This window comes from Artemia franciscana, chromosome 7, assembly GCF_032884065.1.
Source record: "Artemia franciscana chromosome 7, ASM3288406v1, whole genome shotgun sequence".
NCBI lineage: Eukaryota > Metazoa > Arthropoda > Branchiopoda > Anostraca > Artemiidae > Artemia > Artemia franciscana.
This window is the reverse complement of record NC_088869.1, coordinates 62,960,318-62,980,432: the sequence shown is the minus strand read 5'-3', so window position 1 is coordinate 62,980,432 and position 20,115 is coordinate 62,960,318. Positions and strand designations below refer to the sequence as shown.

Genomic DNA, 20,115 nt, shown 5'->3' with positions numbered 1-20,115 from the left:
TTTTTAAACCTTTATCGAGGAATTCGGCTTTCAATTTTCAAATTCAAAACTTTCCTCTTTTACTCTTTGTCTGTTCATTCTTTTTTTTTTCTGTTATTAAAGTTTTTTTGGCTGGGTAGATTGTCCATCAACATATATTGAATTAAAATTCGTTTAACTGAAATATTTTTACCTAGAACTAAATGTTAATATGAGTATCCTTGCTGTTTTTTTTTTGCAGTTTTTGACATGGCTCGACATGTACAGCTATACAAGGCTCTTCTTAGGCTAGTCCGGTCATTGGCGTCAAATTCCCAGTTGACTCGACTTTTGACTGACAAAGAAAACGTTTCGGAAAATCTGTCCGTATTTACACTGCTTACAAATATGGAAGGGTACATACAAACCTACAAGTCAAAGCTGGGGTAAGTTTTATTAAAGACTATGTTCGTATTAAATATACGATCATAGTATTCGTATAAAAATAGTTCGTATTTTTATCATATTAAAGATTATAGCTTTTTGATGTATTAACCTCCTCACCTGGAAATATGAGACTATGCTCAAGGAATCTAGGTCAGTTTGAAATAACACAAACTAATTAATTTCAGGTCGATTAATTATTCTTGTGACATGCTTAAGATATCCTACATATTGATATCTTACGTCCTCCTGAAATATGTAGACACTTGTTCAATTATTGGAATTCAATTTGTTTTTACTGTGTTTTGGCTACGTGTTTTATGTTATACTTGACTTAGTTTGACTTAACGCTCTTGCTCAGCAGGATTGTTAGCTTTGTGGGAACTATTTGACACCGGGGTCAGTCTTTTCCATGTGGTCCTGTCCCGGGCGATTCAACTTATCGTCACTCCAGCGAGCTCGTTTAATAAAATCCACTGGTTACTGGTGTCGTATATGCTGACCCAGGCCCGAGGCAGATGTAAAACTCCTGCCAAAGTCATCAATGCCCTTCAACATGGAGCCCTTACCCACGCTAACGCTAGCCTGGGCAGTAGGTCCCGACGTCCCGCCTGGACCTGGACCCATGGTCCCAATTAAACCAGCGTTTCCCTGGTCTTCTATAACACTGCTTTTTACCACTCGACTACTGCCTTCCACAACACCACATTCTACAAAGCTGCTTGTTACCACTCGACTACCCCCTTCCACAACACCACATTTTACGAAACTGCTTGTTACATTTCTACTTATTACAATATAAATGCTGCTACTCATCCAACTGCCATCATCTAGACAGGCATTAATACTCTCTACAGCCATCAGATTCACATTTTCTCCAGATATTCGACTCATGGACGATTCTGCCGCCTCTCGTGGGCCAGAACCTTTGTAGTGACCCGCCACCCCCGACACTAGGTCGAAGGTATGTGGTCACTTCGGGCACCGCCAAGTCATTCTGCTCACTCGATGTGTCCGAGTCATATACTCTACTAGGAGCTTGTAACTTCGGGGACTCATTCCACAAACTGGGTAGACTAACGCTTTATATACCAGGTCTCCAAGAGAGCCATTGGGATGGTCTGCATCCTCCCCCTCTCTCACTTGACCTAATCGACACGGATCCGAACAGACCATATGGCCCGGTACCGTCTTTTGATCATTATTTGCGCCCATTTCATTTCAACTCAGATGATATATAACGGGTGGACTACCCCTTAATTGGTAGACCTGGGCATTTTAAGGTATACCAAACCCAGCCGCGCTCGTAACAACAGAACGCTATTGGTAGTTGTTGCCTTTGACTGACAACATTTAACCCATCCTCTGATATATGCGGTCGTTCCCTCCCTTTCTGGTGGCCTGCCCAAACACATACCAAAGAGGTTTGGATTTCCGCGAAGACCCTACAAGAGGGACGGAATTGGGATTTGCCTCAGTATCTGGGCATCTTGAGAGACCGCTTACCCACGGTATAATCAAGAAGCTGGGCATTCCCATCCCGAGTATACTGATCAAACAGGGGCCGCGCGTCATCGTTTACATGTGCTCAGGGAACGGCCTCCTGCTTGAGTAGAGAGATATGCCAGCTTGAAGGTTGTCAGGATCTCAGTGTTGAGGATCTTCTTATACCATTTGAAGCATTTTATTCGACGCAAGTGTCTAGTTTTAACGGTATCAACTTTTTGTAGCTGTGTGAGTTATCGGCCACGTTCCAGAAGAATATAGCATGATGCTTGAGACTGTGGCGTCGTAAATTCGAGCTATGTTTTGTCGACTAATTTGTGGTTTGAGGTAGACTGCCCTCGGGATTCGTCCAAATACAGGGTTTGTCTTGGTTGATCTGGCAGAGATTTATCAAAAGTCAAAAGTTAAGGTTGACCTAGCGGTCTTCTCTACGGGCATTACCTTTGTTTTCTTCCAATTAATTTGCAGCCCTGCTCTAGTGGCTGTGGAGGAGAGTGTCTCGAGTGCAGACTTAAGTTGGTCAAGATTGTCACTAAGGACAGCTACATCGTCCACAAAGTAAGTATCATCGAGGGTTCTTTCGGCATAATTGATGCTGAAAGGGTGGACACGGTGTGTCTCGTTCAGAATGTGGTCGAAACGCAGTTAAACAGCTCAGGTGCAGCAGCGCATCATTTCCCTATTCCGTTATTGATGGGGAAGGAAGACTACTGTTATACGGCATTAGAGAATTCTGAAAATTTTCAGAATGAGCTAATAATGCTTCGTTGCTTTAACATTCCTTATTCATATAAATTCAAGAAGCTAAGCTTGGTATGAAAATTTCCGTTGTGTCTAAAACAATAGGAAAATATGTAGAATCCCGCATCAAATAAACCTTCACTGATACACATTAACATCCATTTAGAGAGAGGGCCTTTGCGTTACCAATGTAACGCATTGTTTTGTAATTAAAATTGTGAAGTGTTGTTACTATAAATTATAAATATGTTATGACGAGGCTAGGTTGAACCATGGGAGCATTAAATCTTTTGAATTAGTTTTAAAATCTAATTTGACGACAACATTGTTTTTATTTTAGCTGCTAAAAATCAGAATATTCAAGTTGAGAGACCAAAGGCCAAATTTTTATGCCATTCAGTCCCCGAAATTATTTCTCAGCTTAAGGGTCTGCAGAAGGAATGTTCCATGAATACTTTGCTGGATAAGGAAATTATATATAGTCGAAATTCTTTCTAATATTCATCCGTTTTAAAAGCCCGTCTGTGTATTGCAGGCAATTGGAAGGTAGAATAAATATGGATGATCGTGTGTATGCCCTTTTATGTTGGCTGTATATTTGAACCAAACAATTTATCAGTTTATTCAAATAATAAATTTACAACAAAAGCACTTCATCCTAGACTCCCCCGTAATGCTCTATGGCCAGGAAAAAAAAACAGGGGAGAAACAAAAATGAAACAAATACTAAAAAAAGGAAAAGCATTTTCTATATAATGCATTTCAACCTTTCAAAGACTCAATACACACACAAACGCACAAAAAAAAAAAAAATCAAAAGACCCAAACATCAAGAGACTTTAAGAGAAACTCAACACCCCTCACGATAAACATTGCTAACCCCTTGTCCAATCAAAAAAAAAAAAAATGTAAACAAACACCAAGACATTAACAAATTTCTTAAAATTCTTTTGAAAATACCAAACGAGTGACATTCTTGAGCTGATTCAGGTAGACTATTCCGAACGATATGACAAGTAGCTAATGGTTTAAAGTCTGACGTCACCCATGGAGTAAGTACAATATTAATATTTCTTGAATAGCAAAGATGATGCGTAGACCTATCAGTGATGAGAGAAGGAGTAGTTTGAAGGGCTGAGCAAACATCAGCATGAAGTTAATGAAAAGTAAATTACGCGCAAGAAAGAATGTAGAGAGACTGCAAATCAAGTAATGGGCTAGTGTGGTTAACGGTAGAACAATTTGTTTCCTGTATAAGTCTTCTTGCCTTATCATATAACTTAGATCGTGGTTTCAAAAAAGAAGAAAAGTCGACATCCATATATTAGGACAATAAAGACGTAGAACTGAACTAAGCAATGGAAGAGAATTCTCAAAACTGATCTAGGAAAAATATGTTTTATCTTCCTCAAAATTCCAAGACTCCTTGAGGTCTTCATATTAATTAGTCCAATATGATTCTTTTATGAAAGGTTTTCATTGAAAAAAAAAAAAAACGAGAAATCGGACATAGTGATCCTTAGGTCTACTGAGAGAGCCCCTTGAAAGTTGGATATCAGTTAACTAAAGGGACGCCAGAGAAATTCAGTAAAAAATTCAAAAACTTTGAAACATTTAGGGCAAGGCAATAAGGTTCGAATCAAAGAACGACTCCCTCAAAGAGGTCCACTAATTTGGGAAGCATCTCAGACTCAGTTCCTACTACAGTACCAATGGTACTGTCATTACCGAAAGCAACGAGAGTGTCCTCATCTTGTGAAAGCGATTGAGTTTTTTAGCATTGAAAGTTTCAGGATGACATAGGTGACAGCAGGTTGTAAGTTTCTGTTTCTTAACCGCAACTGTAAGGTCATTAACATAAATATAAAAAAACTATACGATCCAAGAACAGAGGCTTGACGAACTTCAGACGAAAAGCGTGAAAGGGAATCTACGGAGATAGTTCTACCTGACAACTAGGAATCAAACCAAGCATGAGTCTGTCCTCTTACATCATTCTGTGATAGCTTATAGAGTAGAATATCATGAGTTAAAGAATCTAAAGCCTTACTGACATCCAGAAATATAGCAGCAAGAATCAAACCAGAGTCAAGCGCGGTGTGGAGAAAATTTGAAAGAGTTACAGACGCATGCTCCGTAGTATCTTTAGCTCGGAGGCTAAACTGAAAATCATGAAAAAATCTTTTAGCGTCTAGAAAGCAAGTAGCCGGGAAAGCATGGTCTTTTCAAACATTTTGCTAAAAACAGACAGCAAAGATACAGGGTGGTAATAGGCTGGATCTTTTTGTGGTCCATTTTTCTATAAAACAATTACTCTAGCTCGCTTAAGAGAACTTGGAAAATCCCATTTTCAAAAAAAGATTAATGACATTCGTCAATGGAGAAATAATTGAAGGAAGAATGAACTTAACTACCATAGTTGGAATGCAGTCAGGGCCAGACGACGGAGAACCTTTCAAGCTATTTACGATCCTGGCTACTTCAACATCAGAAGCAGGATAGAGCACCATCGATTTCAGACAAGGCCAACCATGATTAATTACAAAGACCTGACTGAAGAAGCAGTAGTTGTTCAAAAATATGATTTAAATGCTTCTTGAACAGATAGAACACCCTCAATAACCACATCACCAACCACAAGACTTGGAGGGATATAAGGAGTCAGAGAAGAACGTTCGAGCAAGGAATTGATCACTTGCCAATTTTTTCGAATATTCTTCGCACAATCCGAATAAAGAAATTTGGCCATTCCGGCACAAAGAATTGCTGGAGACGTCCAGCATTCAAAGATGGCTTTGCTGACTTAAAAGCTTTCCAAAAGTTAATTTTTTTCTTCTCCAACTCTTTCTCCGATCTTTTTGACCTTGAAGTAGAGGGGGATAGAGCAAATAAGTCAAAAATAGCTTCTTTCACTGACTCATAAAAGAAATCAAACTTTGAACAATAATCATTATCCTCACCAAAAATATTCCATGTCTTCTCAGCTAAATGGGATCTATGGTGGATCTATTCATTCAAACAAAACCCACAAGAAGTTGAAGTAGATGCTGGACTATTCCTACTCAACCTTTTTCAAGGTTAAAACTGGAAGTACTGGAAAATGGTCTGAAATGTCACTCACTACAACAGAATTCCGAACCAAATTATTAGACGAAAAAATATTATCAATTAAAGACACTGACGTATCAGTTAAACGTGTCGGAATACAGTTTGCTGGTAGAATCCCAGCACCGAGCATATTTGAGAGAAAATCCACCGTGGTAGAGGACGCCATATCAATTAGATTTAAGTTAAAGTCTCCCATTATTACAAATTCACACGAACGTCTGCCTATTAAATTCAAGACCTCAGCAAGGACCTGAAGAAGAGAAGGGACGGATCTACTCGGAAATCTATAAACATTACCAATTATCAAAACCTTATTTTTTAATTTGTTTTCAATAAACTGGGATTCAAAAACCTCTTCATCATCCCTTGACAGATCGCTTCGAACTAACTAGGGGAAAACATCAGAAATATACACTACTAGACCACCTTTTGCCATCCTTCTGCGATTTAGTCGCTCCATTTTGTAACTAGGCATATCTAAAACCATTTCATTGCTAGAATTAAGAAAAGTTTCGCATAATCTGATAACATTGGGTCGTCCATCAAAAACTATCTGCCTCCACTGATCAATTGATGAGCATAGACCCTGAGTATTAAGTTAAAGGACCGAAAAATGATCTTCCCGTCTAGTAATTGATCGGGAAATATTTACAGAATTTCGTTTAATTTAACCAAAAGAATTATTAACAACACTCAAAACATCTAATGGGTTACTTAGCAACTGAAGTAAACGCCCATCAAGGGAGTAAATATCCCCAGAACCTGAGTTAGAAAAATTCATAAAACTTTGAGATTTTGTGTGTTAGGCCTGCTCCACAACACACACAAAAATAAAATAAATGAAAAATAACTAAGAGGCTATAAACGAACAAAAAAAAAATCTAAAATCACAACAATCATATCAGTAATTAAGAGAGATATATACATTTTATATTATTGAAAATATTTATAATAATAATTTCAAATAAATTTAGTGACTTCCTTAAATCATTAATCTTACTAAACAGTTCCTAAAATAAAAAATTAAAAAAAAGTATAACGTTTAAACTACATCGCATTAATGTACCCGTGAGACCACCAAGTAAAATCATTTTCAAATAACTGGTACAATGGGAGACGGTGTCTGGTTATTTGACGTTGCGTTCGGCAGTCTGAAACGGTTCACGGATAACATTCCCAGAACCTGAGTTAGAAAAATTCATAAAACTTTGAGATATGGTGTATCAGACCTGCTCCACAACACACACAAAAATAAAATAAATGAAAAAATAACTAAGAGGCTATAAACGAACAAAAAAAACTAAAATCACAACAATCATATCAATAATTAAGAGATATATACATTTTATATTATTGAACATGTATATAATAATAATTTCAAATAAATTTAGTGACTTCCTTAAATCATTAATCTTACTACACAGTTCCTAAAATAAAAAATAAAAAAAAAGTATAACGTTTAAACTCCATCGCATTAATGTACCCGTGAGACCACCAAGTAAAATCATTTTGAAATAACTGCTACAATGGGAGACGGTGTCTCGTTATTTGACGTTGCGTTCGGCAGTCTGAAAAACAATGCACAGCAGGGATGTTCGTTCAACAAGAAATGGAATGCTACTTGATTGCATACTGCTTAGCCTACTGCTTACCATTGTTTGCATTCTGCTTAGCCTCGAAACTGCTCTAGGAATATATATTCTATTTGAGAGAAATTTTCACTTTGAAGAATGCTGGTAATTTGCCCAATTTACTGTAAAATGACATCATTTAATTCAACGTTTGTACAAATTCCGAGACAAATATCGATTATCTTGGTTAAAAATGAATGTAAGGTTTTGCAAAAAGAAAATAAGAATATCCAAGAATTGTCTCTTAGGTTCCTTCGACTACATGTCGCGAGAGCAGCACGATGGTTTGGTTTTCTTTCTTTTTCCTCATGTGATTCCTGTTATTGCCTGAAAGTGGTAAGGGTCTAACTTCTGTGGCTTTTACGGTAAGTGTAGACCTGTGGCTGGACTGATGAAAATTATATTTTGACAGCTGTACAAGTTTCCAGCCTGAGGTCAAAAAGGATAAGTTTGCCTGTCTTTGAGCCTCATTCCACAGTGTGAGAGACGAAGTATAACTTTATAATGTAAGGTAAACAGTGCCTTGCACTGTTTGCAGTCACTGTTACCTTGAACTTCAACTTCATCTCAAATTGTTCTCCCAAGGCTCTGTTTTTTTTTTTTTTTTTTTTTTAAGTTATGTTACTGCTTCTAAATGGGAGTACTGTTCAAGCAGGACAGCTAGAATGTATCAGTTTCAAATTTATTTTAGACTAAAATTCAAAGATACTTTAGATGGACGACGGTTCAATTGTCTTTTCAGCCCTCACTGTTTTGTTAGAATCTATAATATTTAACAGTTTGGAGCTCAAAAAAAAGTATTTTCCCACAGGCTCGAAAGTGCTGCCATCTTTATTCACAAGCTATGTGTTACATCTGCCACCTAAAAATGTAATGGTTCCGTCATAGCGAAAAAAAAAATTCGAGGTTTAACATTTTTCCTTTGTTAGCACTAATATGAGAACCTCGAGGCGCAGCAAGAAATTCAGTGTTTGAATCAAAAGGGATATAATTTCCTAATTAACACTGGTGATTACTTCTTGGAGTTCTAATGAATTTATATTGCGTCAGTGTTTTGTAAAAAAAAAAAAAAAAAAAATATTTATTATATGCTCCCTGTTGCCCTAGCAACGTACTTCTAGTTTTGCTTGAAACAAAAATGAATTTTGCTTTCTTCTTTTATCTTTTGTTTTTATAATCTAAACCCTTATATAGCTCCTTTGAAGCCAAATATCATTGTTTTCTCATAAAACTGATAACGACTTCCACTAAAATTCAATTAACCATAATTTTTAATACTTTTGAGAAGGTCATAACTTTTATGAAGTAATTAGATATGCCCAGTATCTGTAACATCGCATTCTGTATAATTTCAAATATCACTGTTACAGAAACTACAGCAACAACAGTTTCCAGCGGCGTTTAGCATTATTATTGAGTATTAGCATCAAAACGCGAGGTTGATAATCTTTAGTTTCAGTTTCAACTTTCTCCCTCCCCTTTTCTCTCTCTCTCTCTCTCTCTCTCTCTCTCTCTCTCTCTCTCTCTCTCTCTCTCTTCTCTGTCTCTCTCTTTGTTTTTATTCCTTTCATACATTTTGCTCAATTTGTTTCTTTTTTATTTCCCCATTTAAGCTCTAGCTTTGTCCCGAAATAAATAAATATTTTTGTTTTGTTTTATGTCGTATGTTTGTACGTTTTCAACCTATGTAAGGCTCGCTTCTTATGTCTTCTCGCTGGTAGTGACTTAATTTTATCCTATCGTTAATTTGTCAGCAAGGGTAGTATAAACTTTAGTTTATTTTTCAAGCCTAGCGAAACACAAGCAAAATAACCCCAAAAAGGTAATTTTCAAAGCTTTTGATATATTAAATAAATAGTTTTTTTTTCCTTTTCTGGAAGAGGAAGGCTGAGACATTGATAAATTGCACTTATTTTCTTCCTTTATGTGAATTGAGGATAGTTGAGATACTCTGGGAATATAAACCGTTCTTCTTATGGGAGTGAATGACTGCCCAAGCAAGCACAGGAAAAATGATAACTCTCGCGCGCTCTCTCCTTCTGGCAAAGTAATATATTGCTTGTCAAGAAAAAGTGGATTAAAGATCGGGTCCTGTTTATGCTCACGAATGTAATATAAAACGATAAAATTTCAAGGAGGTGAGTGGCCTTGCTACTTTTTCAGCGGCATTCTCATGGTTTGTTTGTTTTATGTTTTGTGTTTTAACTGAAATTTTCTTCCTGCTTTTAATGTTGATTTAAATTTTCTATTTTTAATTCTATGTAAAACTGTGTAGACTTGCTAAAATTTATTTTTAAAGTCACACTTTTGAATATAGTTTTCAATAACTGTAGATGTTTTTAGGTGATGTAATAGTTTAGTAGGTGACTTTACAATTTTTCAAGCTATTTCATAGGGGTGCTCATTTGGGAGAGGGGGTTGCGAGAGGGAGAGAATTCTTTCTTCCTGGATTTTAAAAAATGACTTTGTTAACACTCAAGGGTATGTCAATTCCTCAAACTCACACGATTAATATTTTTCATATCTAGGATTAAATCGGGATTTATAGTAGCTTTTGCCTATCAAAGGATTGGAGGGTGATTGAAATGCATGCCCCAACTGGTAATAGTATTTGTTCTTTTCTGTTCGAACTAGTTATGTGTTCATAATCCCGCGATTGGAGGCATTTTTAGGCAATAAACTTTGAATAGAATTACGCATACTAAATTTTTCATAATCGTTATGCGAGTAGATTAATATTAAAAATAATAAAACTGATACAGAATTAGAATTGAGCACATCAGATTCCATCAATTCCATATCACCATTTCCAAGTCGGAATGTGACTTTTTTGTCACAAATGACATTTCGTGTGAGATCTCTAACTATTTAATAGCAGAGCAGATTGATGGTCCGGATATAATTTTTGTTTAAGATTTTATTCCGAAAGTTTTCAGAAAATTACTGTATGTAGCAGAATAATATTACTTTATTTTGGTTGATACCTCACCAAATGGCTAGATCGGCTCAAAATTGCTTTATTCCTATTTCATGCCTAGGAAAAATTTAATCAGTGGATGAAACTCCAGTAATGGAATCAATCGCACTTTTTTACTAATTTTTATAAGAGTTTGAGACTCGGCCTTTCGTTTTGAACGACGGTATGGTTTCAGTCAAGGGAGGGTTTTAATGACCGGTATAATTTGCTAATTAGATTTATCAACGTTAGAAGTAGGTAATATAAAAAATCAATGGGTAGCTTCACTCACCTGGGTTGTTTTATTAGTACTGGCGGTGGAAGCAGTGAAGATATAAATAATGGACCCAAGGCGCAGGATGTATTTTCGCAGGTTGAAAAAAGGGATAGAAGGGTAGGAAGATGAATCGTGGTTCTTCAAAAGATTGGCAAAGGATTAGTTGCAGGTATTCATTTGACTGAAAGTAGGCCTATATCAAACGATAAGCTGTGCGAAAAATTTGGTTCTATCACGCTTTGTATGTATTGGAAGAAAGTTTAAGACCCATGTTTACCGTTATATTCACGCAATGCGATTGTTACATTTTAGGCATGTTGGAGGGACTAACAAAGAGGCCGAAACTGTTGACGAAAATGAAGAAGGACTTCAGGATTTAGTGAATGACATTATAGATACGTTTAGCTACACAAAGGTAAGAATGCCATTCCTTCTATTCTGGATGTTTTGTTATTGTTTTTTTCTTCCTAATCTAGAAGAACACATTCCACAAAAAATTGGATATTTTATTTTTAATCCTGATATAGAATAAGCAATATAAAATTTGTATAAAAGAAGAAAAGTAGCTAAGAACAGTTTTATTTATTTTATTTTTTTTTACTTTTTGAGTAGAATCCGTAAGTTACTAAGAATCTTCATAATAAAAAAGAAAAATCAATTAACTTTTTCCATTGAAACCAAATATCTATGTAAAAAAAAAGTGAGAGAAAAGACGAAAGTTGCTTTTAATGATTTTGCGGATACCACAGAAATATATTTTAACAGTGCCTCCAATAATAGTTTTGTAAAAATAATCACAATCTGTAAAAAGAAATTGTATTTGGCTAATCCGAGACTTGAAATAAACCAAACTCTAAACTAGTTTAAACCAAAGAACTTAAGTATAAACATTATTGTTAAGTTCAATACTTTCCTAATCTTGACATTTGGTGTCAGGGCTGAACATTATATGTAATTATGTGTGTTTAGAGATTTTAGCCTTTTTTTTTTAAATCGCATAATTTTCAATACTTTTTTGAATGAAGACTTTGGGCCAGAATATCAGGTATTTAGTTGGTTCCGTCTAGTTACCAACTCCATTCCCAGGAATTGCAGATCATCCGAAGAGTATACAATTCGTAAGCTGTAAATGAACCCTTACATTACAAACCTAGTTGCTGACTGTGCTGAAGGTAATATTTCTGGGTGGACTAAGGTGTTCAACTGGCCCCTTCCGTAATTAACCCTGAGTGCTGGTTTAAGACTTAGTATTGTTATCAAATTTGTAACAATAAACAAATAATGTGAGCTGTTCACCTGCATTGATAATTGTAAGATCATAATCGAATCCTTCCCAGAGTTACTCTGGTGAGCTCCGTTGTATTTTATCTGAATTCGTCTTTGCCATTAGTCAACTGGAGTATGCACCACATTACATTATGATAAACTGAGCACTATGCCAAGCAGAAGGATGGATTTGCGCTAGTTCTTCACGTCTTGAAGGTTTTTTTTGGGTTGGGGGGGGGGGGGGGTGCAACAAGGGTCTTGATGCTGGGAGATGTTATACCTTTCGATTTATTCAAGTGTATAGGATCCTTTAGGCAATCTGTGAAGGACCCACCGATCTTGAATATAATCAACGGATTTTCCGAAGAAGAACTTTTGATCTTTTTCCAGATGAGAATTCTCTTCTACAATGCATGTAAGCTGCATTGATGCATGTAAAACCTGGAATTAATGGAATATCAAGGGTTGAAAAACATATAGTTCATATCGAAAGATCTTGAACGTCGCATCCGTTGGCAAATTTTGCGCAGACCTGGAAATAAAAAATAATAGGGAAATTTTAAAAACTGCCTAAGGTTTAATAAATCAGCTATTTTATTCCACTTAATTGTTTTATCTCAGTTAAATATATTTATAAAATTTATTTAGTTAATTATTTGATAATTGGACTATTAAATACGCCTTAAACCGCTACTACTCTCAATAACTCATTTTAAGCACAGAGCTGCCTCAGGTCAACATAACTGCTCGAAGTTGATCCAGTTCTTTAGCTGTATTTACTAGTGTCTTTCATTTTGCCCTTTTGCGCAAGCTATACGATTTCTGCCGCAGCAATGCTTTATATACCACATCAGACCTTGAAAATGTTTTCCGCACAAAATCTTATGCACCCAAGGTTGCGTGCACCCGGGATCAGAAAACCCTGTTTAAAGTATGATCGTCTACACCGAATGTGGTATTGAGAGGTATATGTTAGTATACCATTAATGCATCACAGCGTTTTGGTAATGTAAAGATGGGGTTGGGACGTTACAGCTCGTATTTAGTTAACCTTAAATATGGAAGGGCTTACTGCAATGTTGCTTGAGAAAAGGGAATACTCTGATTGGCTCCATGTTGAGTTTGACGTCTAAGGACTTCGGCCTTTGCTTTCAAACCAAAGAAATAGAGAACAAACCAAATATGTTATTAAGGATTTTCTCTTTTTGCGCATGGATAAGCTTTTTTGAACGTCTACCGCACCTATTGTATCCGATCAATTATAAGCAATTGCAAGCCTATGAGAATAAAGATGCTTTTCAAAAAGCAAGCAGGAAACGTTTGTCTGCATGAACATATCCATTGACTGATAAACCAAAATTTGGCGACAGGAATTCAAATAACAGGGATAGGCCCACTGCCTGTATAAATTGATCGATAATCCAAGAATTTCTTGAAAAAAATAATCGAAATTGATGAAAAAATGGAAAGGAAATTTCGCAGGGTTTTGGTAATGATTTCTTTTTACTTCACCATAAAGCGGATGCTTTCAAAATGTATTGTTTATAAAGTATTAACATATTTTTTAGACCTATTCCCCTGGTAACCTGTGTGTTTGAGGTTTTGATCACAACTGAAGGGTTGCAGGGGTTCAAGAAGCTTGAACACCTTCCACAAATTTTACTGTCTCTCCCTTTCTGGACGTCTTTGACCCCTGAATCATTAAGTCAGTTTTTTTTGTAGATTTGTTTGTCAAACCAACTTGACAAAGACAAATTGGTGCTTAAATAATATTGTTTGGATCAATACTTCCTTAGTCTGTAAACATTTCTTCATTCTCGGTCGCATAATTTAACAAGAAAGACAAATTTAAAAAAATCAGGTGTTTAGTATATTAACATCAAAAACAGAAATGTATAGTGTTTTTCACTTTCATCTATTTTCTAGAGGTATAAGCTGTTCTGGCAAGGGTATTCCAATTTTAAAAACTTAATTTCGTAAGTTAATTGGATCGGTGTTCTAATTCTTTTCCAATCTTTCCTTCCCTTGTGATCATGATAGCAATAGGTTTTGCTTGCGCTACAGAAATCCCCTGTTATCCTTGCCATAGGAATCTGTATTCCCTGGCTCGTGTTTCCTGAAGCGATTCGACATCCAAATAGGCAAGATTAAAATCCTATAAATTGAACTAGGCAGGCATATTCCTGGAATTAATAGGGATATCCTTCGTCAGGAAATAAGTCTTCTTCGGTAAAATAAAGAGCTGTGTTTTTTTTTTGTTTTTTTTTTCAAATTGAATTACGATGAAAACTTCCAAAATCTTGATAGAGAAATTAGCCAAAATATTATGATAAAATTCCGAAAAATAATTAATAGTTTTATTTTTAAGGAAACAGCTCCTCGGAGATACATTTCTTTCTATCTTATCCCCCCTTAAACCCCCAAACGATTTTGGGTAGGCCTTGATAAGGTGCTATAGAAGTTATCAAGGCAGGCATATTCCAGGAATTAATAGGGATATCCTTCGTCAGGAAATAAGTCTTCTTCGGTAAAATAAAGAGCTGTGTTTTTTTTTCAAATTTAATTACGATGAAAACTTCTAAAAACTTGATAGAGAAACTAGCCAAAATATTATGATAAAATTCCGAAAAATAATTAAGGGTTTTATTTTTAAGGAAACAGCTCCTCGGAGATACATTTCTTTCTATCTTATCCCCCCTTAAACCCTCAAACGATTTTGGGTAGGTCTTGATAAGGTGCTATAGAAGTTGTATCTATAGCATACAAATGTACTATACATTATAAATCTTTTGTATATACATTACAATTGCAATATGACAAAACGTAAAGGTATTACATTCATCCTTGTTTTTTATTGTAGGCAATTGCTACAGGTTAATAACCCCCTACCAAAAGAAAGATAAGTGATACATATACGAATTTAGTGAATATTCTCTGAAATGGCACCAAAGTAAAATAGTTATTACATAAGGCACAGAAAAATCAAGTGATACGAACGCATATGACCTACTGGTCAAACGCGGCAAACCTCAAACAACAGCAACAAAGCACCAAGAAAACTAGCAATCGCTCTAAACATCCCTGTATAACCTCTGTTGACAATGAAACATGACCTATCAGCCACCCCCACTCTACACACTCACACACACACACACTGCTTCCTTAAAACGAAAAGACTGACTCGAAAGTATCTTCTGTTATTTTCGATCTTTCCCTGAAAAAGATGGAACTAATTTGAAGAAAATATTATTTTGCTCAATTACTCATCAAATAGGAAAAAAAAAACTATCCCCCTAGTTAGAATACCGTAGGTTATGTATAGCTTCTTCAAGAATTACTATTGTTTCTGCCCCCGCTCCTCTCCTTCTTTAATAAAAAGATAAGCTTGACTTTAATTGTTTATTAGTTTGATTCTTTCCTGATGAAAATAGAATTAATTTAAAGAAATTTTCGTTCTATTTTGTCATTTATGAAATAGAGGAAAATCCTGCCCATAGCTAAAATGTCAAATGAAATATCTTTAATTGTTTATTAGTTACATTCTTTTCTGGTGAAAATGGAATTAATTTAAAGAAATTATCATTCTGTTCTGTCATTTATGAAAAAGAGGAAAATCCTGCCCCCAGCTAAAATGTCAAATGAAATTTCTGTCTAGCCCCTTTGAGGTGACCTTGACCAGCGCTAGAGTTATGTAATACAGATATAATGAATGCCTTCCCTATTTAGATTCAATTTCAAGGAAGTAAGTTTTATCTGTCCCTGTGAATGGTTAAAGTCAATGGGGGAAATACTTTCGTCGCACATGCCGTTTTAACAAGACCTTATCGAATGTAACCACTGTTTTCTACAGGAGTAAGAGGGACATGTCTTGTCCAGGAAACAATGTTGTCAAGAATTAGTGATTTTTTTTTCTTATTTTAAACATGTAGGTTTAATCTAAGTGGGAGTAACGAATGCGCATGGAAAATAAATTCTCCTTTACTTTTTTATTTATTTTTGTTTTGTTATTTTTGGCACTTGTAGTTGTAACCTTAGTTAATTCCCAACCTTGGCGTACTACCAACCTCAGAAACTAAAATTATAAAAATGTAGGTAATTAATAACAATAACCCGTTCTTTATGTAGCCTACATATATCCGATGAACCACGAAAGGGGCTGTATGAAGAGTGGAATAGACGTCTTAGACCATTCCCATTGAATGGATTTAAAAATGGAATGCCGTATAACGGTTTTTCCAACAAAACATTAAAATAGAATTGCCCGTTTATACTATTGTTGCGTGACACATTGCGCTCTAAAAGATAATTTATGCCCGAAATAAAAACATTGAGTGTTGAGTTGAGTTTGGCTATAGTGCTTTTGTATCGTATCTCAAATAGTTAAAATGGGAAATATATACCGTGACAACATTGTCTTATTAAATAGGAGGCTTTGTTAAGACTTGAGTATAAGGAGAGAATTTTCCCAATTTTTTTTTCATTGATGAGGGGAGGGAAACTAATAGAGGAGTTCTGAGTTCTTTATTTAACATTAAAATCCATAAACAAAAAAATTACTTCAAGACAATCTCCCCCATAAGGCTCCATGGCCGGGAAAGAACAGGGGAGAAAAAAATACCAACAACAAAAAATATAAACAAAGACCAAAAATTGAGTCGCCCACCTTAATAATCTCCAAAAAATGACAAGCTAGGCAGGGGGTAGCACATAATTTCACCAACTCAATTAAATATCCAACTCAATCCAGAGACATCAACTCCAAGGGAAACCGGAATAAAAAATAAAGACAAAAAAAAACAAAAAAAAAACAACAAACAAACAAAACTAGCTAGAAAATCTCTAACATAATTTTTGAACATACCAAACGAGTGGCAGCTTCGTACGAACTCTGGGAGCGTGTTCCAGATCCTGTTGCAAGCTGTCAGAGGGTTGAAGTCAGACCTCACTGACGGTGTGTGAAGAACCAGTAAATTGTTGGAAGTGCGGAGATGATAAGTCGATTGATCAGAAACAAAAGATATATTATTACATAGGACAGCAGGAAGATGGCCGTGCAACTGTAAAAAAACGAAAGAAGAACAAGAAAGAAAATAGAGAGATTTCAAATCAAGCAAGGGTTTAAGTGAAAAACGGTTAGTTTCCTGAATAAGAGTCCTTGCTTTATCATAAAGTTTTGAAAGTGGCTTCAGAGACGAGGGAAAAGTTGACATCCAAATAACAGAACAATATGAAACATAAGACTGAACTAGGCTGCAGAACAAGAGTCTAAGAATCGACCCTGGAAATATATATTTGAGCTTTCTAAGGATTCCAAGACTCCTGGAGACTTTCATTTTAATCAGGTCAATATGATACTTGAACGAAAGATTTTCGTCAAGCAAGATGCCTAGGAATCGAACGTAACGATCCTTAGGTCTACTTAGAGAACCTCTTGATACATTTATTTCATTTAAATCAGGGCAAGCCTTTGAGACTCTGGAGAAAATGAGAAAACATGGTTTAGTATACTCTCTTTTGAAATGACACAATTTCAGAAGGATGGTTTTGCTATTGTCTTTCAAACAGTTTTTGGTAACGAACTGTAAGTAAGGAGTGACTCGGCTAAATAGTAACCAAAACTCTAAAAAAAAGATTATGTGATTCCGAATATATAAAAGTAGCCAAGTTTAGTGTTATCCACCAGAAGCTACGATTCTGAGAAAATTTGCTTGATTTTCGAAAAAGGGGGAAACGCTCCCTAAAAGTCAAGTAATAAATGAAAATCACGCCGTCAGATTCAGCATATAAGGCATCGCTGTTGTAGATGTTTCAGGCTCCTGTATACAAAATTTGGAATTTTCCATTTTTTGTCAAAAGAATGGGTGGATGCGTTCTTTTGGATGTGTGTTTATTTGTTTTTTGTTTTCAGGGGTAACTTTATGGAACTGATGGTCATAAAAGATCGAGAGAGGCCAAATTCTAGTGCCCTTCTTAAGTGACCAAAAAGATTGGAGGGCAACTAGTCCCCCTCCCAAGCTCCTTTTTCCCAAATCGTCCGATCAACATTTTTATGTAGCTATTTTGTTAGGCATAGTTGAAATATCCAAAAACTATGCTTTAGGAGTATCATGACCCCACCCCGCATAGTCCATGGGGAAAGGCCTGTAAGTTATGAAACTTGCCTATTGTTTGCGTATAGTATTTGTTATCGGGAAGTATACAAACATTTATCGTCCTCACTCTCTTCCATTTTTCACACTCTCATGGTTTTCAAGAAGCTGTTTCATTTACATTAAGCCTGTATATTCTTTAAAAGTATTTTTCGTGAAATGTAAGGAGATTAAAAAAAAAAAACAAAAAAACTTGGGCTCTATTGTTACTAAGTTTTAGGGGAATCCTGGAGATCACTACCTGATATTTCCAGGGTAACGGGGCCCTGAGAAAGGTCTAGAAATTGAAAGCAACAAAGCTAACTAACTGACTTTCTGGTCACTGGGGCGTTTACAGTGCCATGTACATTTTCACCCTATATTTTTATGGCACTTGGTATTTACCAATACCAAAAATTAGAAAAAATGATGTATTTTTAACTTACAAATGGGTTATCAGACCTTAATGGAATTTGATATTTAGAAGGACCTCGTATCTCAGAGCTCTTATTTTAAATTCCTACTGGATCCGGTGACATTGGGGGAAATTGGAGGGGGGGAAACCGGAAATCTCGGAAAACGCTTAGAGTGTAGAGATCGGGATGAAACTTGGTGGGAAGAATGAGCAAATGTCCTAGATACGTTGTTGACATAATCGGACCGGATCCGCTCTCTTTGGGGGAGTTGGGGCGAATTTTCTGTTTGGGCACTTCCAGATAAACTAGGACGATGAAAGTTGGCAGGCGTAATAGGGACCAGACTAGATTAAATTAGAAATAGTCTCTTCTTTGATTCGACCATCTGGGGAGGAGCGAGTGAACAAGATAGTTGAGGAGAATTGTATTTGCCTGTAAAACAAATGATTGTTCTTCTTAAGTATGGCTTGTGGTCTAGAGGTATAATTCTCGCTTAGGGTGCGAGAGGTCTCGGGTTTCGAATCTCGGACCATCCCAATTTTTACATGAAGGAGATCCGAAACTAGATACATGATCAATATAGCGAATATTTCATTTGCTGAAAGTTGGCAGGCGTATCAGGGACCCGACCAGATTAATTACAAATAGTCGCCTCCCCGATTTGACCATCTGGGAGGAGTGGAAGGACAGTTAATTCGGATAAATTGGAAAAAAAATGAGGTATTTTTAACTTACGAATGGGTTATCGGACCTTAATGAAATTTGACATTTAGAAGGACCTCGTGTCTCAAATCTCTTATTTTAAATTCCAACCGGATCTGGTGACATTGGGGGGAGTTAGGGGGACCGGAAATCTTGGAAAACGGCTCTTGGCTCTTCCGACCTCGTCACAAGTGCCATATGAGCTCTTGGATCTTGTTAGGAGAATGTCAAGTTAAGTTCATGCAATAATATTATATCTACTTGTATCATTATTTCTTCCGTGCCATTAATTGTTTTTACAAATTTCAAGCCCCATATTTTTGTATCATTTAATGTTGTTCGCTGGTATGCTTTCCCAAGATAGAATTTGGGGAAATTGCCAAAGAGAAAGCTTCCTAACTAGGGAATTTTCATGTTCCTGACATTGAATGTCATGCCGGAAGATAACTTTCTAATAAGGCGTTCCCGAAAATCGTTTTCTGGAAAGCCAGAAAGCATGGGATGAATTTGCCTTACCTAAAGTAGAAGGTGCAACCAAGCCATACTCTTTAACAGAAAATATTTTTCATCATCTCTACCACAGCCAAGGGGGTATATTAGCACTTGTTCATTTTATAAGGTAGTCAAAATAAGGTTTGTAAGCTTTTCTCCAGAATAATCTTGTTTTTGGGGCGAGAGGAGAGGGATAAATCCCGAAAATTTTGTAAAGCGTATATATGTGACTAAAAAACTTTGGAGCATTTTGGTATATCATCCATAAAATTATATCTGGCAGTGTTTGTGCTAAAAACAGTGGCATATTTCATGCTTCAATATTTGTTGGTCTCCCCAACCTTTAAGAAAATAATCACGCTCCTAGGATGAACTGAAACATCCCGAATGAATAAAAACCTACTAGAGGATTTAAGAGCACAATAAATAGGTTTCAAAAAACGTCCCTGTTGCTAAATTGCTACTATCTAGCGTAGTCTAGGTCTCCATT

General features: G+C 36.1%; 1 protein-coding gene across 1 annotated transcript in view; it reads left to right on the top strand.

Moving 5' to 3' along the window:
- The window catches only part of LOC136029578 (baculoviral IAP repeat-containing protein 6-like), a gene marked incomplete in the record, with an annotated part of 362,481 nt that overhangs the window by 187,662 nt on the left and 154,704 nt on the right, over positions 1 to 20,115 (top strand). Inside the window, 2 exon segments of the mRNA XM_065708074.1 lie at positions 221 to 404; positions 10,934 to 11,036. Of these exon segments, the coding sequence (XP_065564146.1) occupies positions 221 to 404; positions 10,934 to 11,036 (287 nt within the window).